Source organism: Lepidochelys kempii, chromosome 2, assembly GCF_965140285.1.
Source record: "Lepidochelys kempii isolate rLepKem1 chromosome 2, rLepKem1.hap1, whole genome shotgun sequence".
NCBI classification, from domain to species: Eukaryota; Metazoa; Chordata; order Testudines; family Cheloniidae; genus Lepidochelys; species Lepidochelys kempii.
Window position 1 is genome coordinate 83,705,236 of NC_136381.1, and position 14,674 is coordinate 83,719,909.

At 41.8% G+C, this 14,674-nt stretch overlaps 1 protein-coding gene across 1 annotated transcript in view; it reads left to right on the plus strand.

Annotated features, from left to right (window-relative positions):
- Positions 1-12,303, plus strand: part of CLUL1 (clusterin like 1) — a 33,467-nt gene extending 21,164 nt beyond the window's left edge. Inside the window, exons 6-9 of the mRNA XM_073329621.1 lie at positions 3,085-3,529; positions 7,301-7,438; positions 10,076-10,290; positions 12,124-12,303. Of these exons, the coding sequence (XP_073185722.1) occupies positions 3,085-3,529; positions 7,301-7,438; positions 10,076-10,290; positions 12,124-12,303 (978 nt within the window). The remainder of the gene's footprint in view (positions 1-3,084; positions 3,530-7,300; positions 7,439-10,075; positions 10,291-12,123) is intronic.
- The last annotated feature ends 2,371 nt before the right edge of the window (positions 12,304-14,674 follow it).

The following is a 14,674-nucleotide window of genomic DNA, read 5'->3' on the forward strand; positions in this document are numbered from 1 at the left end:
CAAATGGGAAGATATGCCATTAGTATTGGATTATCAAAAACAATTTGATATTGGGATCTGGAACCATGGATTTGGGCGGAACAGGTCTCATTTGGCTTCAGATCACTGCACATTGAGCCTGTTCTGTGACACTGGTGTAACTCTGAAGTGACTCCACTGAAATCAGTGGAGTGGAATCATAGAATCATAGAATAACAGAGTTGGAAGGGACCTCTGGAGGCCATCTAGTCCAACCCCCTGCCCAGAGCAGGACCAATCCCAACTAAATCATCCCAGCCAGGGCTTTGTCAAGCCCTACCTTAAAAACTTCTAAGGAAGGGGATTCCAGCACCTCCCTAGGTAACGCATTCCAGTGTTTCACCACCCTCCTAGTGAAAAAGTTTTTCCTAATATCCAACCTAAACCTCCCCCACTGCAACTTGAGACCATTACTCCTTGTCCTGTCATCTGCTATCACTGAGAATAGTCTAGATCCATCCTCTTGGATCCACCTTTCAGGTTGAGACCATTACTCCTTGTCCTGTCATCTGCTATCACTGAGAATAGTCTAGATCCATCCTCTTGGATCCACCTTTCAGGTAGTTAAAAGCAGCTATCAAATCCCCCCTCATTCTTCTCTTCCGTAGACTAAACAGTCCCAGTTCCCTCAGCCTCTCCTCATAACTCATGTGTTCCAGTCCCCTAATCATTTTTGTTGCCCTTCGCTGGACTCTCTCCAATTTCTCCACATCCTTCTTGTAGTGTGGGGCCCAAAACTGGACACAGTACTCCAGTTGAGGCCTCACCAATGTCGAATAGAGGGGAACAATCACGTCCCTCGATCTGCTGGCAATGCCCCTACTTATACACCCCAAAATGCCATTGGCCTTTTTGGCAACAAGGGCACACTGTTGACTCATATCCAGCTTCTTGTCCACTGTCACCCCTAGCTCCTTCTCCACTGAGTAATTTGCTTCAGTGGAGTTACTCCAGATTTATAATGATGCAACCCACAGTACAATTTGAGTTAAGATGTTCAGTAATTATTGGTACTATGTGTAAAAAATGCCACAATTTTTGTTTTTCTTCTGAGATACAGTACATCTTAAACTGTGGTTATGATCAGTAAAGTGACCATTTAAAAAATTGCCTCTTCCTACACAGCAGCTGTCCTTCATGTGTTTATTCCATGTCATATCTACTACTTTTGAAGCAAAGATACATTTTTTACTACTCTTAACTCCTGTTAGCAGTTAAGAGCCAACACACTTCTGAGAGAAAGGATAGATTCTTTCTTGGCGTGTTCATCATCAACAGAATTGTGATCTAAATTCTAATTGCAAAATCTTTATCTCAAAGCATACATTTTAATTACACCTTAACTTCACCGGAATACACCTCAATTGAGTCAGAGTTATTAATGATAATGCATGTCAAGGTTCCTTCCGCACTCTGAACTCTAGGGTACAGATGTGGGGACCTGCATGAAAGACCCCCTAAGCTTATTCTTACCAGCTTAGGTTAAAAACTTCCCCAAGGTACAAACTTTGCCTTGTCCTTGAGCCCTATGCTGCCACCACCAAGCGTGTTAAACAGGGAAAGAGCCCACTTGGAAATGTCTTCCCCCCCAAGCCCTACACCCCCTTTCCTGGGGAAGGCTTGATAAAAATCCTCACCAATTTGTACAGGTGAACACAGACCCAAACCCTTGGATGTTAAGAACAATGAAAAATCAATCAGGTTCTTAAAAGAAGAATATTGATTAAAGAAAAGGTAAGAGAATCACCTCTGTAAAATCAGGATGGTAAATACCTTACAGGGTAATCAGATTCAAAACATAGAGAATCCCTCTAGGCAAAACCTTAAGTTACAAAAAGACACAAAAACAGGAATATACATTCCATTCAGCACAGTGTATTTTATCAGCCATTAAACAAAAGGAAATCTAAGGCATTTCTAGCTAGGTTACTTACTAACTTTACAGAAGTTCTGAGTCTGCATTTCTGATCTGTTCCCAGCAAAAGCATCACACAGACAGACAGACCCTTTGTTTCCCCCCCCCCTCCCAATTTGAAAGTACTTTGTCTCCTCATTGGTCATTTTGGTCAGGTGCCAGCGAGGTTATCTTAGCTTCTTAACCCTTTACAGGTGAAAGGGTTTTGCCTCTGGCCAGGAGGGATTTTATAGCACTGTATACAGAAAGGTGGTTACCCTTCCCTTTATTTTTATGACAATGCACAACTCAGAAAGAATACAGTTTGCCTTTCAACTCTGAGGGCAAGTTTGCTATTTATTTTTTACTGGTTAAAAGATCACAGTTGCTCTGAAAGGCACTGAGAGACAATAAACTTGAAACCCCATCATGCCATTTTTACAAAGTAATTTTTTTAGAGTCATATCATACTTTAAATACACACATGCTGTAGCATCATGCTGTCTTTGGCATTATTTTGGTAATCTCCACAGTGAACTCCATGGGTTCTATGAAGCCCTCACATTGATAGTTGTAATGACAAACTTATATTTAAACTTATAAATTTAAAAACAAGGAAGAAGTGTATTTGAGGCCAAATTCCGAAGATTTTACTTAGTTCTTTCTTGGACCAACCATCCACTGATTTCAAAGGTTGTAGCTTGAGTAAGAACTTGAGGGTTTGGGCCTTGGTGAGAGAATTGTTGATGTCTGAATAGCAGAGAAAGAACAATTGCCTTCTGTTCAACATGTATTTACTACATTACTATAATGCAGCTCACAAAGGTGTTTCCCAGATGAAGACCAAAGTATTTGTTAGGTGATGCCCAAATTTAATTTTGCGGCCGTGTCGCAACTATTAACAAGAACCTAATGGCTCAGTAGATTAGAGGCCAACTGGTTCAAAGACTGGCATCCTCTTTAGTGGGGATTTAGTGTAAATATTAACACCATGTAGACTAATTTCGCAATAGTCTTTAGAATATAGGCTATAATTTGGAAAATGGACCAGATATCAGGGATGCATCCCCTTCATCTCTATGAGCATTTGAAGAAATTCTTTATAGCTGCTGCCCTGAGACGATGAAGGTCTGATAACTTGTCTGACAGCCAATATATTTCTGCATATACAGGTTGAAGATTTTTTCAGGAAAATGTCTCCTTTGACTTTTACTTTTCATGAGGATCAAGGAAAAGACCTTCAGTTAAATGAAAAGTCCGAGAAGGAAGATGCCCAGTTAGTACAAATGGAAGATTTATTTAGCCAGCTGTTATCGGATGTGAGCACAATATTTGATAAAAGCTTTGCTTTTTTCAAACAGATACAAAAAGAATTTGATCAATCTTTTCAAATATATTTCATGTCTGATCTGGACTTAACTGAGCCCTACTATACGCCTGCTTTCCCTGAGGAGCCTATGAGAAATAGTGGTTTTCAGAAAGACTGGGGTATGCCAGGCTTCCTTCAGATATTTTTTGACTTCAGCAAGACTCTGTTTGAAGGTGTCAGCGAGGTGATTACTGAAGCATTTGATGAATACACAGACAGTACAAGAGATTTGCCAGAACAAGCCAAAGGCAAGTGTGAGAAGAAGTTAAAACAGACCTTGGTACCAATAACATCAAACTTTCACAAGTGTTAGCAATAGTTATTAAATGGTTAGCAATTCAGTTTGAGGATATAAATAGCATAACACATGTTGTGTGAAGGTCTGAAAGCCCTCTTGGATAGGGTGACCAGATGTCCTGTTTTTAAAGGGACAGTCCTGTATTTAAGCCCTCCTGCAGCTGTCCCAACTTTTTCTTTAAAATGGGCAAATTGTCCCATATTTTCTTTATCCCCCTCTCATCAGTACTGGTGGGTCCTGCTGCTGGCCGGATCCCTGCTCACCAGCCATCCGCCCACCAATGATGAGTGGGGGTGTCCAGTGGCCAACAATGGGGGGGGTGTGTGCAAGGCTGGTGGCAGGGCAAAGCTGCAGCGTGCAGGGCCGGCCACTCCCCCTGCTGGTCCATCAGCTCAGCCCCCGCTGTGTGCTGGCTCTCAGCCAGCAGGGCCCCCCACCGTCCTGTTTCTGGACGGCACTGGCTGCGAGCTGCGGTGGCTGGTGAGTATGGGCAGGCGCCAGGCGGCAGCTGGTTACATGTCACCTCTGCTGCCCACCCCTTAGCCCTTTGGGTGCTCCCCCTCTTGCTGTCCTCTCCCTGCTTTGCCCCTTCACCTCCCCCGCTCCCCCCAACCCCACTGCTCCTCCATTTTCTCCGGTGGGGTGCATCCCACTCCCAGTGCTGTGCGGAGAACCAGCCCCTGGTCAGATCACTCAACTCACCAACAGCCTGGCCGGCAGGCTCCTTCCTTCCCGCACTGCCTCTGGCTGGGCCAGAAACCTGGGAAAGCGCAAGGCCCTCCATCCCAGGACGCTGGCCATAAGGAGCCAAGCCCTGCATGTGCCAAAGCCCCACACAGCGCTGGCACGGGGAAGCCTCTTCACCCCTCAGCTAAGCTCTGGAGTGGCGAGGGGGAAAGGGGTTTCGGGGCAGGAAGCGATTTCCAGCCTGTTTGCGCCCCGACCCTGCAGGCTCCACAGCAGCCCCCCAGGCAGGGGCTTAGCACCCTCTTCACCCCCCCAACCCCCTGTCCCAGGTCCTGCACCCCAGGGAGTGTAGGGCTGCTTCGTCGCCTAGGCACCCTCGCCTGCTGAGCCACCTCTCTGGTGGGGTTCGCTGAATCCCCTGCAGTCAGTTTCCCTGGGCCCTGATGCACAATGCATCCTTAGGGCTTAACCCCTTCCTGTCCATGCTATAGCCAGGGGACAGGATGTGGCTAGGTTATGTCGGTGGCCAGCAGCAGCCTGGAGGTGTTAGCTGCTTTTGACACTGTGCGGGCAGGGAAGGACAAGCTGATTCCAGCCACAGGGGAGTGGGGAAGGGGGGGAGAGATGAGCTCTGCAAAGACACAGGTCAAGTCATCCCTTCCCCCCTTTCCCTGTCGTTGGAAGGAGCTCCCATCCCTTCCCTCCCGCAAAGTGCCAAAAGGCTGCTGCTGGCCACATTCTGGTTTGAACCCTGGCAGAAATTGGCGGTGGGGGTGGAGGGTATGTGACCCTGTGTTCCCCCCACTTGTTGCCTTGGGAAGATGTGGTGCCAGGTACCAGGAGAGGAGGGTCTGTCCCGGGGGCCCAGCCAGGCGTGGAGGGCGGAGAGCACCAGGCAGGGAGGGTCAGGTAGGTCGGTCACCCCCACTTTGTGTGAGAGAGGTGTATGGGCATGTGTGTGTGTCACCTCTCCCTGTGTGAACCCTACAGGCTTAAAGATAAGAAAGCAAATAAAAAGAATCCAGCTACGCAGTATTTCTTTTTAACAGGGGCTCAGTCAACTTGATGTTAAATTGAATGTTTGTACTGCATAGTTCTGACTGATTGCCGTTGAACTCACTTGAATATGAGTAATTTTACCAAGTGTCCCATATTCAGAATAGGGAAATATGGTCACCCTACTCTTGGATAAGCAGATATGGGTCAAACATAACTTTATTGGCCAAATTAAAATTTGGAATAATAAAATAAAAAGACAGAATTCCACATCTCCATGCCCATAGAATGCTAGTTTAGGGCTTATGCTACTGTCTCCACAGAGCCTGATTCCTATAATAATTCTCAAAGCATTTGCAGGACTTCCTGGGTGTTCAGTGCAGATATGGATTTTCATGTGGCTGACTGACAAATCTGATCTTAACATTAGTCAGCAAGAACCGCATATTGTGCTGATGTGCTTCTATTGCTCCTAAAAGGTTAAGACATGTCACCAGCCACAAAAAGTCAGGAAACAGATGCGTCAGTCAGCTGTGAGACCAGCTTGTAGCTGTAATAGGCACCTAATGTGCCAACAAGACACAAAGACATGAAGTGCTCCAGCAAATGGGAAGAATTCCATTTAGGACAGCTAAGGTTGTTTTTGAGGGGATGACAATGGTTTTCAAGGGTGGGGGGTGGAGGAGAGCATCATAAGACAGGCTGTTGACACCACCTGCACTCCATTTATAACCATGCAGAGGAGATAATCCAACTTTCAGCAGCAGGTTTCAGAGTAGCAGCCATGTTAGTCTGTATCTGCAAAAAGAACAGGAGTACTTGTGGCACCTTAGAGACTAACGAATTTATTAGAGCATAAGCTTTTGTGGGCTACAGCCCACTTCATCGGACGCATAGAATGGAACATATAGTAAGAAGATATATATATATATAGAGAGAGAGAGAGAGAGAAGGTGGAAGTTGCCATACAAACTGCAAGAAGCTAATTAGTTAAGATGAGCTATTATCAGCAGGAGAAAAAAACTTTTGTAGTGATAATCAAGATGGCCCATTTAGACAGTAGACAAGAAGGTGTGAGGATACTTAACTTACGGAAATAGATTCAACATGTGTAATGAGTCTGGGAGTGGCTGAGTCATTACACATATTGAATCCCTTATTTTGAATAACACATATTGAATATCCTTTATTCAGAGCAAACAACTATGGAAGATATTAGTTTTTGAAAGGAAATTTCAAATGAAAGTACATAACTCAGAAAAGTATCAGTGCATGGACTCTCTTTTGCAGCCCATGAATATGAATAGGTATAAACTCCCTGACAGCTTTTTTCTTTAAATAGACAAGAAAGGGAAAAATATTCCAGATATACTTCTACAAGGAAAACTAAGCTCTCTAAAAAGAAAAAGGAGCTTTAATTTTAATTGACACCATCTTGAGTCCAAAATATGAAAGAATTTCAAGAGTACATATAAAAATATTCTTTATATTTTAATAATGTTAAGGGAGAAACAATCATTATTTAAACTAAATATATGCTAGTACTTGTCTAAAAAGAAAATCCCTTATTTTAAAAAAAAAGCTAGATTATGCTACAGCCGGGGTTCTCAATCTTTCCATATCATGACCGCATATTATCACAGAAATCAGTTTTGTGAGCCCACTCTCATCTAGCAGTAAATAAAGGCACAGTGGTTGCAACCCCTCTTGACCAGTTAATTACATCCTTGGAAGTCGCAACCTGCAGATTGAGAACCATGTTCTACAGTAATAGTCCAAAACACTATAGGTAGTGTTTTGGACTCTTCATGCAGAATAATTTGGTATATTTTTATAAGGGATCATATGATAGTGACACATACTGTTTCAAGGGGAGCATGCTTTGGTTACTATTGTTCTGTTCTTATGCTCACTCATTTTGAATTCAGGCCTGGAAGTTTTATTTTTTTTAAAAAAATGGAGTAGGAAACAGCAATAAGAAGATATCAACAGGCCCCTAACTTCAGTTGGCTCACTTTATACTGTATATTCACTCTAGATTCTGACAAAAGTGGCATGTTTTCAAAGATCATACCAGGACACAAGAGAGCTCTGTGTAAAGAGCTCCGTCAGAATTCATCAGGATGCCCACAGTTTCAGGAGAGATGCCAGAAATGTCAGGATAACCTGATGAGAGGTAAATAGTTATTTTCTAGTTTGTTTCTATAATACCTTGTCCATGATAAAGCAGTGACCTTTCCTTTTTTTTTTTTTTTTTTTTTTTTTTTTCAGATATTGGTGCTATAATTTTCTACTGTCCTATTTACATATTTTTGGAATTAAGTTTCAGCTTCTGCAGATTTACTATTACTGTGAATTCAAAAGCAACAGAGTTGATGCAAATGATTTAATTTACCCTTCCCCAATGTCTCCACACAGTGTCAGTATAACTCAGTTGTTAACACTCTTGCCTCATTTCCAAAGTGATGTTCCACAGCAAGATAGTATGTATTTTATCGGTAAAGATACCAGCCTCCAGAGAAAACAAGGGGCCAGACTGTGATTGGCCCTGCCTGGGTGCAAAATTGCAGAGGGGGTACAAGGTGATTCTAAACCGCCCCATGCTCCATGTACTCTGGCACAGAGCCAGATGTAATTTTACTTGGGATTCATTTCACCAAAGGGAAAGTGAGGGCTGAATGAGCCATGACTACACCTTGTTTTCTTCACCAGCCAGCAGAGCTGAGCTGGTGAGTGGAAATGAGGAGGGCACATTGTACCAAGTAAAAGGGTGGCAGAGCTCTGGCACACTCTCCAAGAGACTTTAGAGGAATTCTGGCTGAATCAGCCAGAATTGCTATGCAGACTCCTGCTGCTGGGTGGTAAGTCTGTAGCCACCCCACCCCATCTTCTCCCAAACTAGTGATGCCTTAAAAACCACAGTGATGCCTTATAAGCACCCCCCTCTGTAATTAAAAATACAGCAATCCAAAATACTGAATGAGAAACAAGAAATACAAATGTGACTGATCAGTTTGAGAGACTTCACTGGGAGTTTTAATGATGCTAGAATTGGGCCAATTTTATTTACTAGCACAGAAGTTAAAATGATAGTCACAAAGAGTTCTCTGAAGGGGTTTTTAATGGTACATTGTGGGCCAAATTCTAATTTCATGTGCAATGAGCATAGCTGTTTACAGAACCTAAAAAGCTACCATTATGCTTACATCTACAAGTTCAGTAACAGATTAATCTAGTTACATACTAATGTTTGGTTTCAGAGTAACAACCGTGTTAGTCTGTATTCGCAAAAAGAAAAGGAGTACTTGTGGCACCTTGAAGGCTAACCAATTTATTTGAGCATAAGCTTTCATGAGCTACAGCTCACTTCATCGGATGCATACTGTGGAAAATACAGAAGATGTTTTTATACGCACAAACCATGAAAAAATGGGTGTTTATCACTACAAAAGGTTTTCTCTCCCCCCACCCCACTCTCCTGCTGGTAATAGCTTATCTAAAGTGATCACTCTCCTTACAATGTGTATGATAATCAAGGTGGGCCATTTCCAGCACAAATCCAGGGTTTAACAAGAAGGTCTGAGGAACGGGGGTGGGGGGCTTGGTAGGAAAAAACAAGGGAAAATAGATTACCTTGCATAATGACTTAGCCACTCCCAGTCTCTATTCAAGCCTAAGTTAATTGTATCCAATTTGCAAATGAATTCCAATTCAGCAGTCTCTCGCTGGAGTCTGGTTTTGAAGTTTTTCTGTTGTAATATCTCAACTTTCGTGTCTGTAATTGCATGACCAGAGAGATTAAAGTGTTCTCCGACTGGTTTATGAATGTTACAATTCTTGACATCTGATTTGTGTCCATTTATTCTTTTACGTAGAGACTGTCCAGTTTGACCAATGTACATGGCAGAGGGGCATTGCTGGCACATGATGGCATATATCACATTGGTAGATGTGCAGGTGAACGAGCCTCTGATAGTGTGGCTAATGTTATTAGGGCCTGTGATGGTGTCCCTGAATAGATATGTGGGCACAGTTGGCAACGGGCTTTGTTGCAAGAATAGGTTCCTGGGTTAGTGGTTCTGTTGTGTGGTATGTGGTTGCTGGTGAGTATTTGCTTCAGGTTGGGGGGCTGTCTGTAGGCAAGGACTGGCCTGTCTCCCAAGATTTGTGAGAGTGTTGGGTCATCCTTCAGGATAGGTTGTAGATCCCTGATAATGCATTGGACGGGTTTTAGTTGGGGGCTGAAGGTGACAGCTAGTGGCGTTCTGTTATTTTCTTTGTTAGGCCTGTCCTGTAGTAGGTGACTTCTGGGAAATCTTGGGAGACTGGCCTGTCCTTGCCTACAGAGCTTATGCTCAAATAAATTGGTTAGTCTCTAAGGTGCCACAAGTACTCCTTTTCTTTATACTAATGTTTATTGCTCCTCTGAAATAAAATTAGGCCTTAAAATTCAACAGTAATAAAAGCTAACAGCATGTATTATAGGCTCACTGGCAATGAACAGATAAAGAGCTACAGGCAATTAAAGGAAATGATAGCCAATTTATACACTAACATAAATCTCTATATGTAGTAATGGTAAGGTTTTTATTTAGCATACTACTGTGTCCACTTACCATAAAGGATAAGTGACTCTAGGTGTCATGTATCTAACCCAAACTCTTTGAAATATTTCAGCAAAAATTACCTTGGATTTTTTTTTTTAAAACCCACACTAGAAATAAAACCTATATATGTACTTTTATACACATACATAAGTGTAAAAAATGAATGCTTTCCAATAAAGTTTGATGTCTGTTTGTTTTTTAACCAGACTGTCCAAACGTTCCTGAACTACACATAAAGTTTGATGAAGCCTTTAAGCTCGTTAATGTCTCGGGTGAACAGTATGAGCAGATCCTCCAGGTGATTCAGCGTCACACAGAAGACACTTCCTACTTGTTGGGCAAAATGAAAGAAAGGTTCGGGTGGGTGTCAGAACTATCCAACTTGACCATCGGATCAGAAAACATTTTCAATATAGTAAAGGTAAAGAAAGGCTAGTTATTAAAAGGGAAGTAACTATTGCACAGTGATGTCTGTGCTCTATATTTCACTCACACTTAGCTTCAGGACAAGTTGGGAGGATAGTGTGTGTTTTGTGTGTTATTTTTGGTCTTTAAAACATCAAGCTCTTACTAAGGTTGATTTTAAGTATACTTGATAATCCCTTGATGATCTGAAACTCCAGAGATTAGAAACTATTCTACTCTAAATCCTTTTAGTATGATGGATAACTGACAGGGCCAACCTATATCACTTCCTGACAAAAGTAAATTGGCACTAACAGGTTTGGTTGCCCCCAGATTACCTTTCCAGAAGAAGAGAGGCTCTTCCAAGGGGTAACACAGAACACATACATCTTTATTAGATCGGTATAACAAAATTAGAGCTCCAAGTATCGAAAATGTAAAGAATTGTATTACAACATAGGTTGTATGGCACACAAAAATAATCCAGTAAATACCTTATAAATAACCAGAGATCTTTACACAGTGATAAAACAAGAATAAATAATGCTAACTTGTACTGGTATAGGGACAAATCCTTCTCTCTTTTTGCAAAGCACCGCTGTCAGCCTGCTGTTATCTCAACATTGATTCTATGTAGAATCATTGGCTATGCCACTACCACTGCACAGAGAGAACATACTCTTTTCCTCCATAGCATCTCTCAGGACTAGGCTCATATTTTCCCCAGTATTATATGGTTTCATCATGTAAAAAATATGTGACTGTATTCCAGTTTCTGAAGGCTTTAGTCCTGAGATAACCCCTCACACTGGTAGACTCAATATAGTACAGTTGCCTTTTGTTTAAGAAAAATGGAAAAACAGGAACACAGAGGACAAACAATACTTCTGAATACTTACAGTTTTTTCAGCCTGACTTCAAATGGTCTGCTTTGGGAAATACAGAGGCAAAACTCGAATGTGATTCTGCAAACATGCCAGCACGAGTAACTAATCACATGAATCATAGAATCATAGAATATCAGGGTTGGAAGGGACCTCAGGAGGTCATCTAGTCCAACCCCTGCTCAAAGCAGGACCAATCCCCAACTAAATCATCCCAGCCAGGGCTTTGTCAAGCCTGACCTTAAAAACTTCTAAGGAAGGAGATTCTACCACCTCCCTAGGTAACGCATTCCAGTGTTTCACCACCCTCCTAGTGAAAAAGTTTTTCCTAATATCCAACCTAAACCTCCCCCACTGCAACTTGAGACCATTACTCCTTGTCCTGTCCTCTTCTACCACTGAGAATAGTCTAGAACCATCCTCTCTGCAACCACCTCTTAGGTAGTTGAAAGCAGCTATCAAATCCCCCCTCATTCTTCTCTTCCGCAAACTAAACAATCCCAGTTCCCTCAGCCTCTCCTCATAAGTCATGTGTTCCAGACCCCTAATCATTTTTGTTGCCCATCCATTGAATCATCCATTGAAATTAATAAGATGACTCCTGTACACCTATATGTTTGCAATTTGGGCCCCTCATTGTCATGAGTCTAAGAAATAACAGGACAATACTTAGCATGAATAAAGCACTGTACAAACACTAATGTGCACATCTCCACCATGGTGGTGCAGTGCATTACTGCCACACCTGCTTCCCCCCACCCCCCACCTGGCCAAAATATATATTGACATGAACCTAAAAAGCTACTGCTCACTTCAGAAGAAAGCCAATGGATGGAAACACCCATGTTTTAAAAGGCCCTCACTTTTCATTTTTCATTCTAAAAGTGAGAGGATGCAAAACAGGTATTAACAAATTGACAAAGTGTACTGGGTTACAGTAACTAAACTAGGTTGTTCTATTTCAGGTGTCACCAAGTATCCAAGGAGCAGATTCTTCCAGTCTGAATGAAACAGTGGTAGATGTGAATATTCTGACTTCACCTACTTTCACAATTAAGGTTCCTCATGATTTAGTTATAGGGAGCTCTGAGTTCATTGAATATGTAGCTGCGAAAGCTTTGCAACTTTACAAGCAGACTTTTTAAGGACGGTATGTTGTTTCTCTTTGTATAGTGAACTTAAAACGTAGTAGCATCCATCTATTCTTTTCTGCATTGCAACGGCTTTAAACTGGAATAGGATTAGGTCCATGATACAGTCTATGCCTGTCTCTCCATTTGATAGATGGAAGATAAAAGTGGTATGAAAAATAAAACCAAATGCTCAGTGTTTTGGTCTTTAAAATTCAGACCTGTCATACTAATATCCATAGACCACACTTATTTATATATTAGATCCTCAAGCTCTAAGTAATATCTAGGACAAGATAATACTGAGGCAAGTGTTCTGTCCAAAGATAACTGTGTCACAACTACAGAACAGCATGCTAGGGCTCTGGCATTAGATACCATGCCTTCACGTCCATTAATCAAAGATAAAAGACTGCTAATTAGTCTGATCATAGTTTAGGTCATCTTGCTGTGCTTGACACTTGTTAAACATAGAGAGGACAAATTCAGAACAGATGTAGTGACTTGTAACAGCTCATTATAATATTGTGCCATAAAATCTTGGGATAAATACTGCTCTCTAACTAATGGGCATATTTTAGATTCACATGCAAAGGGGAAGCTTCACATGTTTCCTCCCACCATCTGTGTGGAAGGAAGCTTGGCCATCCTCCCTCCTCTGGGTCTCACAGAGGCTACACTGCAGGTTTAGGGATGTACAGGAGGGAAGGGCAGGCTGGAAAGATGCATAATGTTCTCTAACCCCAAGGAGAACATCCGGAAAAGATACCTATTACTTCTTCCGTGGAGCCCAACCATCCTCTGCACCCACGGATGTTCCTGCACAGTTCCAATGAAGTCACACTGAGAGACGGACCTGCTCAGGGCCAGATCCTCTGTGAAGGCACAGGCCTCTATGCAAATGAACCTGGCATCCCATGGATCCACTAAGAAAGCATTAGCCTGGGGCAGGTTCTGTGACCTTTGGCTAAGAATGAGGTGGGAGCGGAGGGCAAACCCTATCCTTGACAAGGCAATGTGGGGGGAAATCTTTGTGAGGGGATTCTCTCAGAGATTGCCAGTGTTGCCAGCTCATAATTTTAATCACCAGTGCAATATTGGGTGTTTTTCTTAAAGCCCCAGCTCTTGGAGTTTATGATTATTTGAGAATCTCACCTTGTTATTTAAAAAAAATGTGTGTTTCAGATCTGCGGAGGAAAAGTTGGAAAACAGGGCCTGAGCTCATTAGAAAGGCTCAAAAGCCAGCAGGAAAATAAAAAGAACACAGCATCTAGTATACTTTAAAAATCACATGATGTTAAATGCAATCTCATGATTTTCTGGGGCCTGACTCATGATTTTTGAACACTTGGGATTGGCAATACTGGATTTCTTCCCCAGAGACCCTTGCTGCAGAAGAGGAGGCACTGGGTCTTTGAATTTATGCATAACATAATAAAAACAAGACTACCATCCACGTTGGTTTGGCTATGTTGGTGCACCTAAATGCACATTACATCAGAAATTGACCTAGAAGTGAGTCTTTTGACAGGAAAATAAGACAACTCATTTCACCATGATTGTTTCTTCATAGCTATTATCCCTATTAGATCTAGCTATTAGCAATATTCACTCTTTTTTCACCTCTCCCAAACCTAAATTTGGGAACACTAAGGGCTAGAAGTCTAATAATAATAATCTTAACTCCCATAAGGAAGGTCTGAGTTCTTGTTCCATTACCGAATCCTCCTGTGCAATGAACATTTGTGGTCATTCTTATACCTGAGTGAAATGAGTGAAAAAATGGTATAAACGGCTACCAAATCATAATGGTAGCATTTTACACCTACTTTGCACAGGTGAACATGACTACAACAGGCCTTTTTATGGCATGAGAGAAAATAACAAGTGGGGAATCCCAGAGGATCCTTTGTATAAAAGGAAAAAAAGAACGACTACACACTTCAGTATGTAACCAACTGACTTTTTTTGTATGTTCACTAGTAGGAAGATGTATCCACTATCATCTGTTTATTCATATATGTAACACCCTTCTTTAGTCCAAAAATAGAAAAAAAGACAGTTTTTTTCAGAAACACACTATGGTCACTGATGCACTGCACAATGCAAACCTTATTTTTTTCCCCTCTAGACAAGAAGATCTGTGGAATATCATCTACTTCAAATCCAGCATCCTCTCCTTACAGTGAAGTACTCCAAAGTTCAGTGTACAGAGAACTGTTCTATGAATAGGGTTTTAAAATGTTTGCTTACAAACAATATATTGTTTAATAAATATTGTGACATCAAGTATTCAATATTTACAGTAATTTTTTTGCATGGCAAATTAAAATCCATGTCAATTTGTATTCCTTTTAAATGAAAACTTATATGCATGTATGGAACT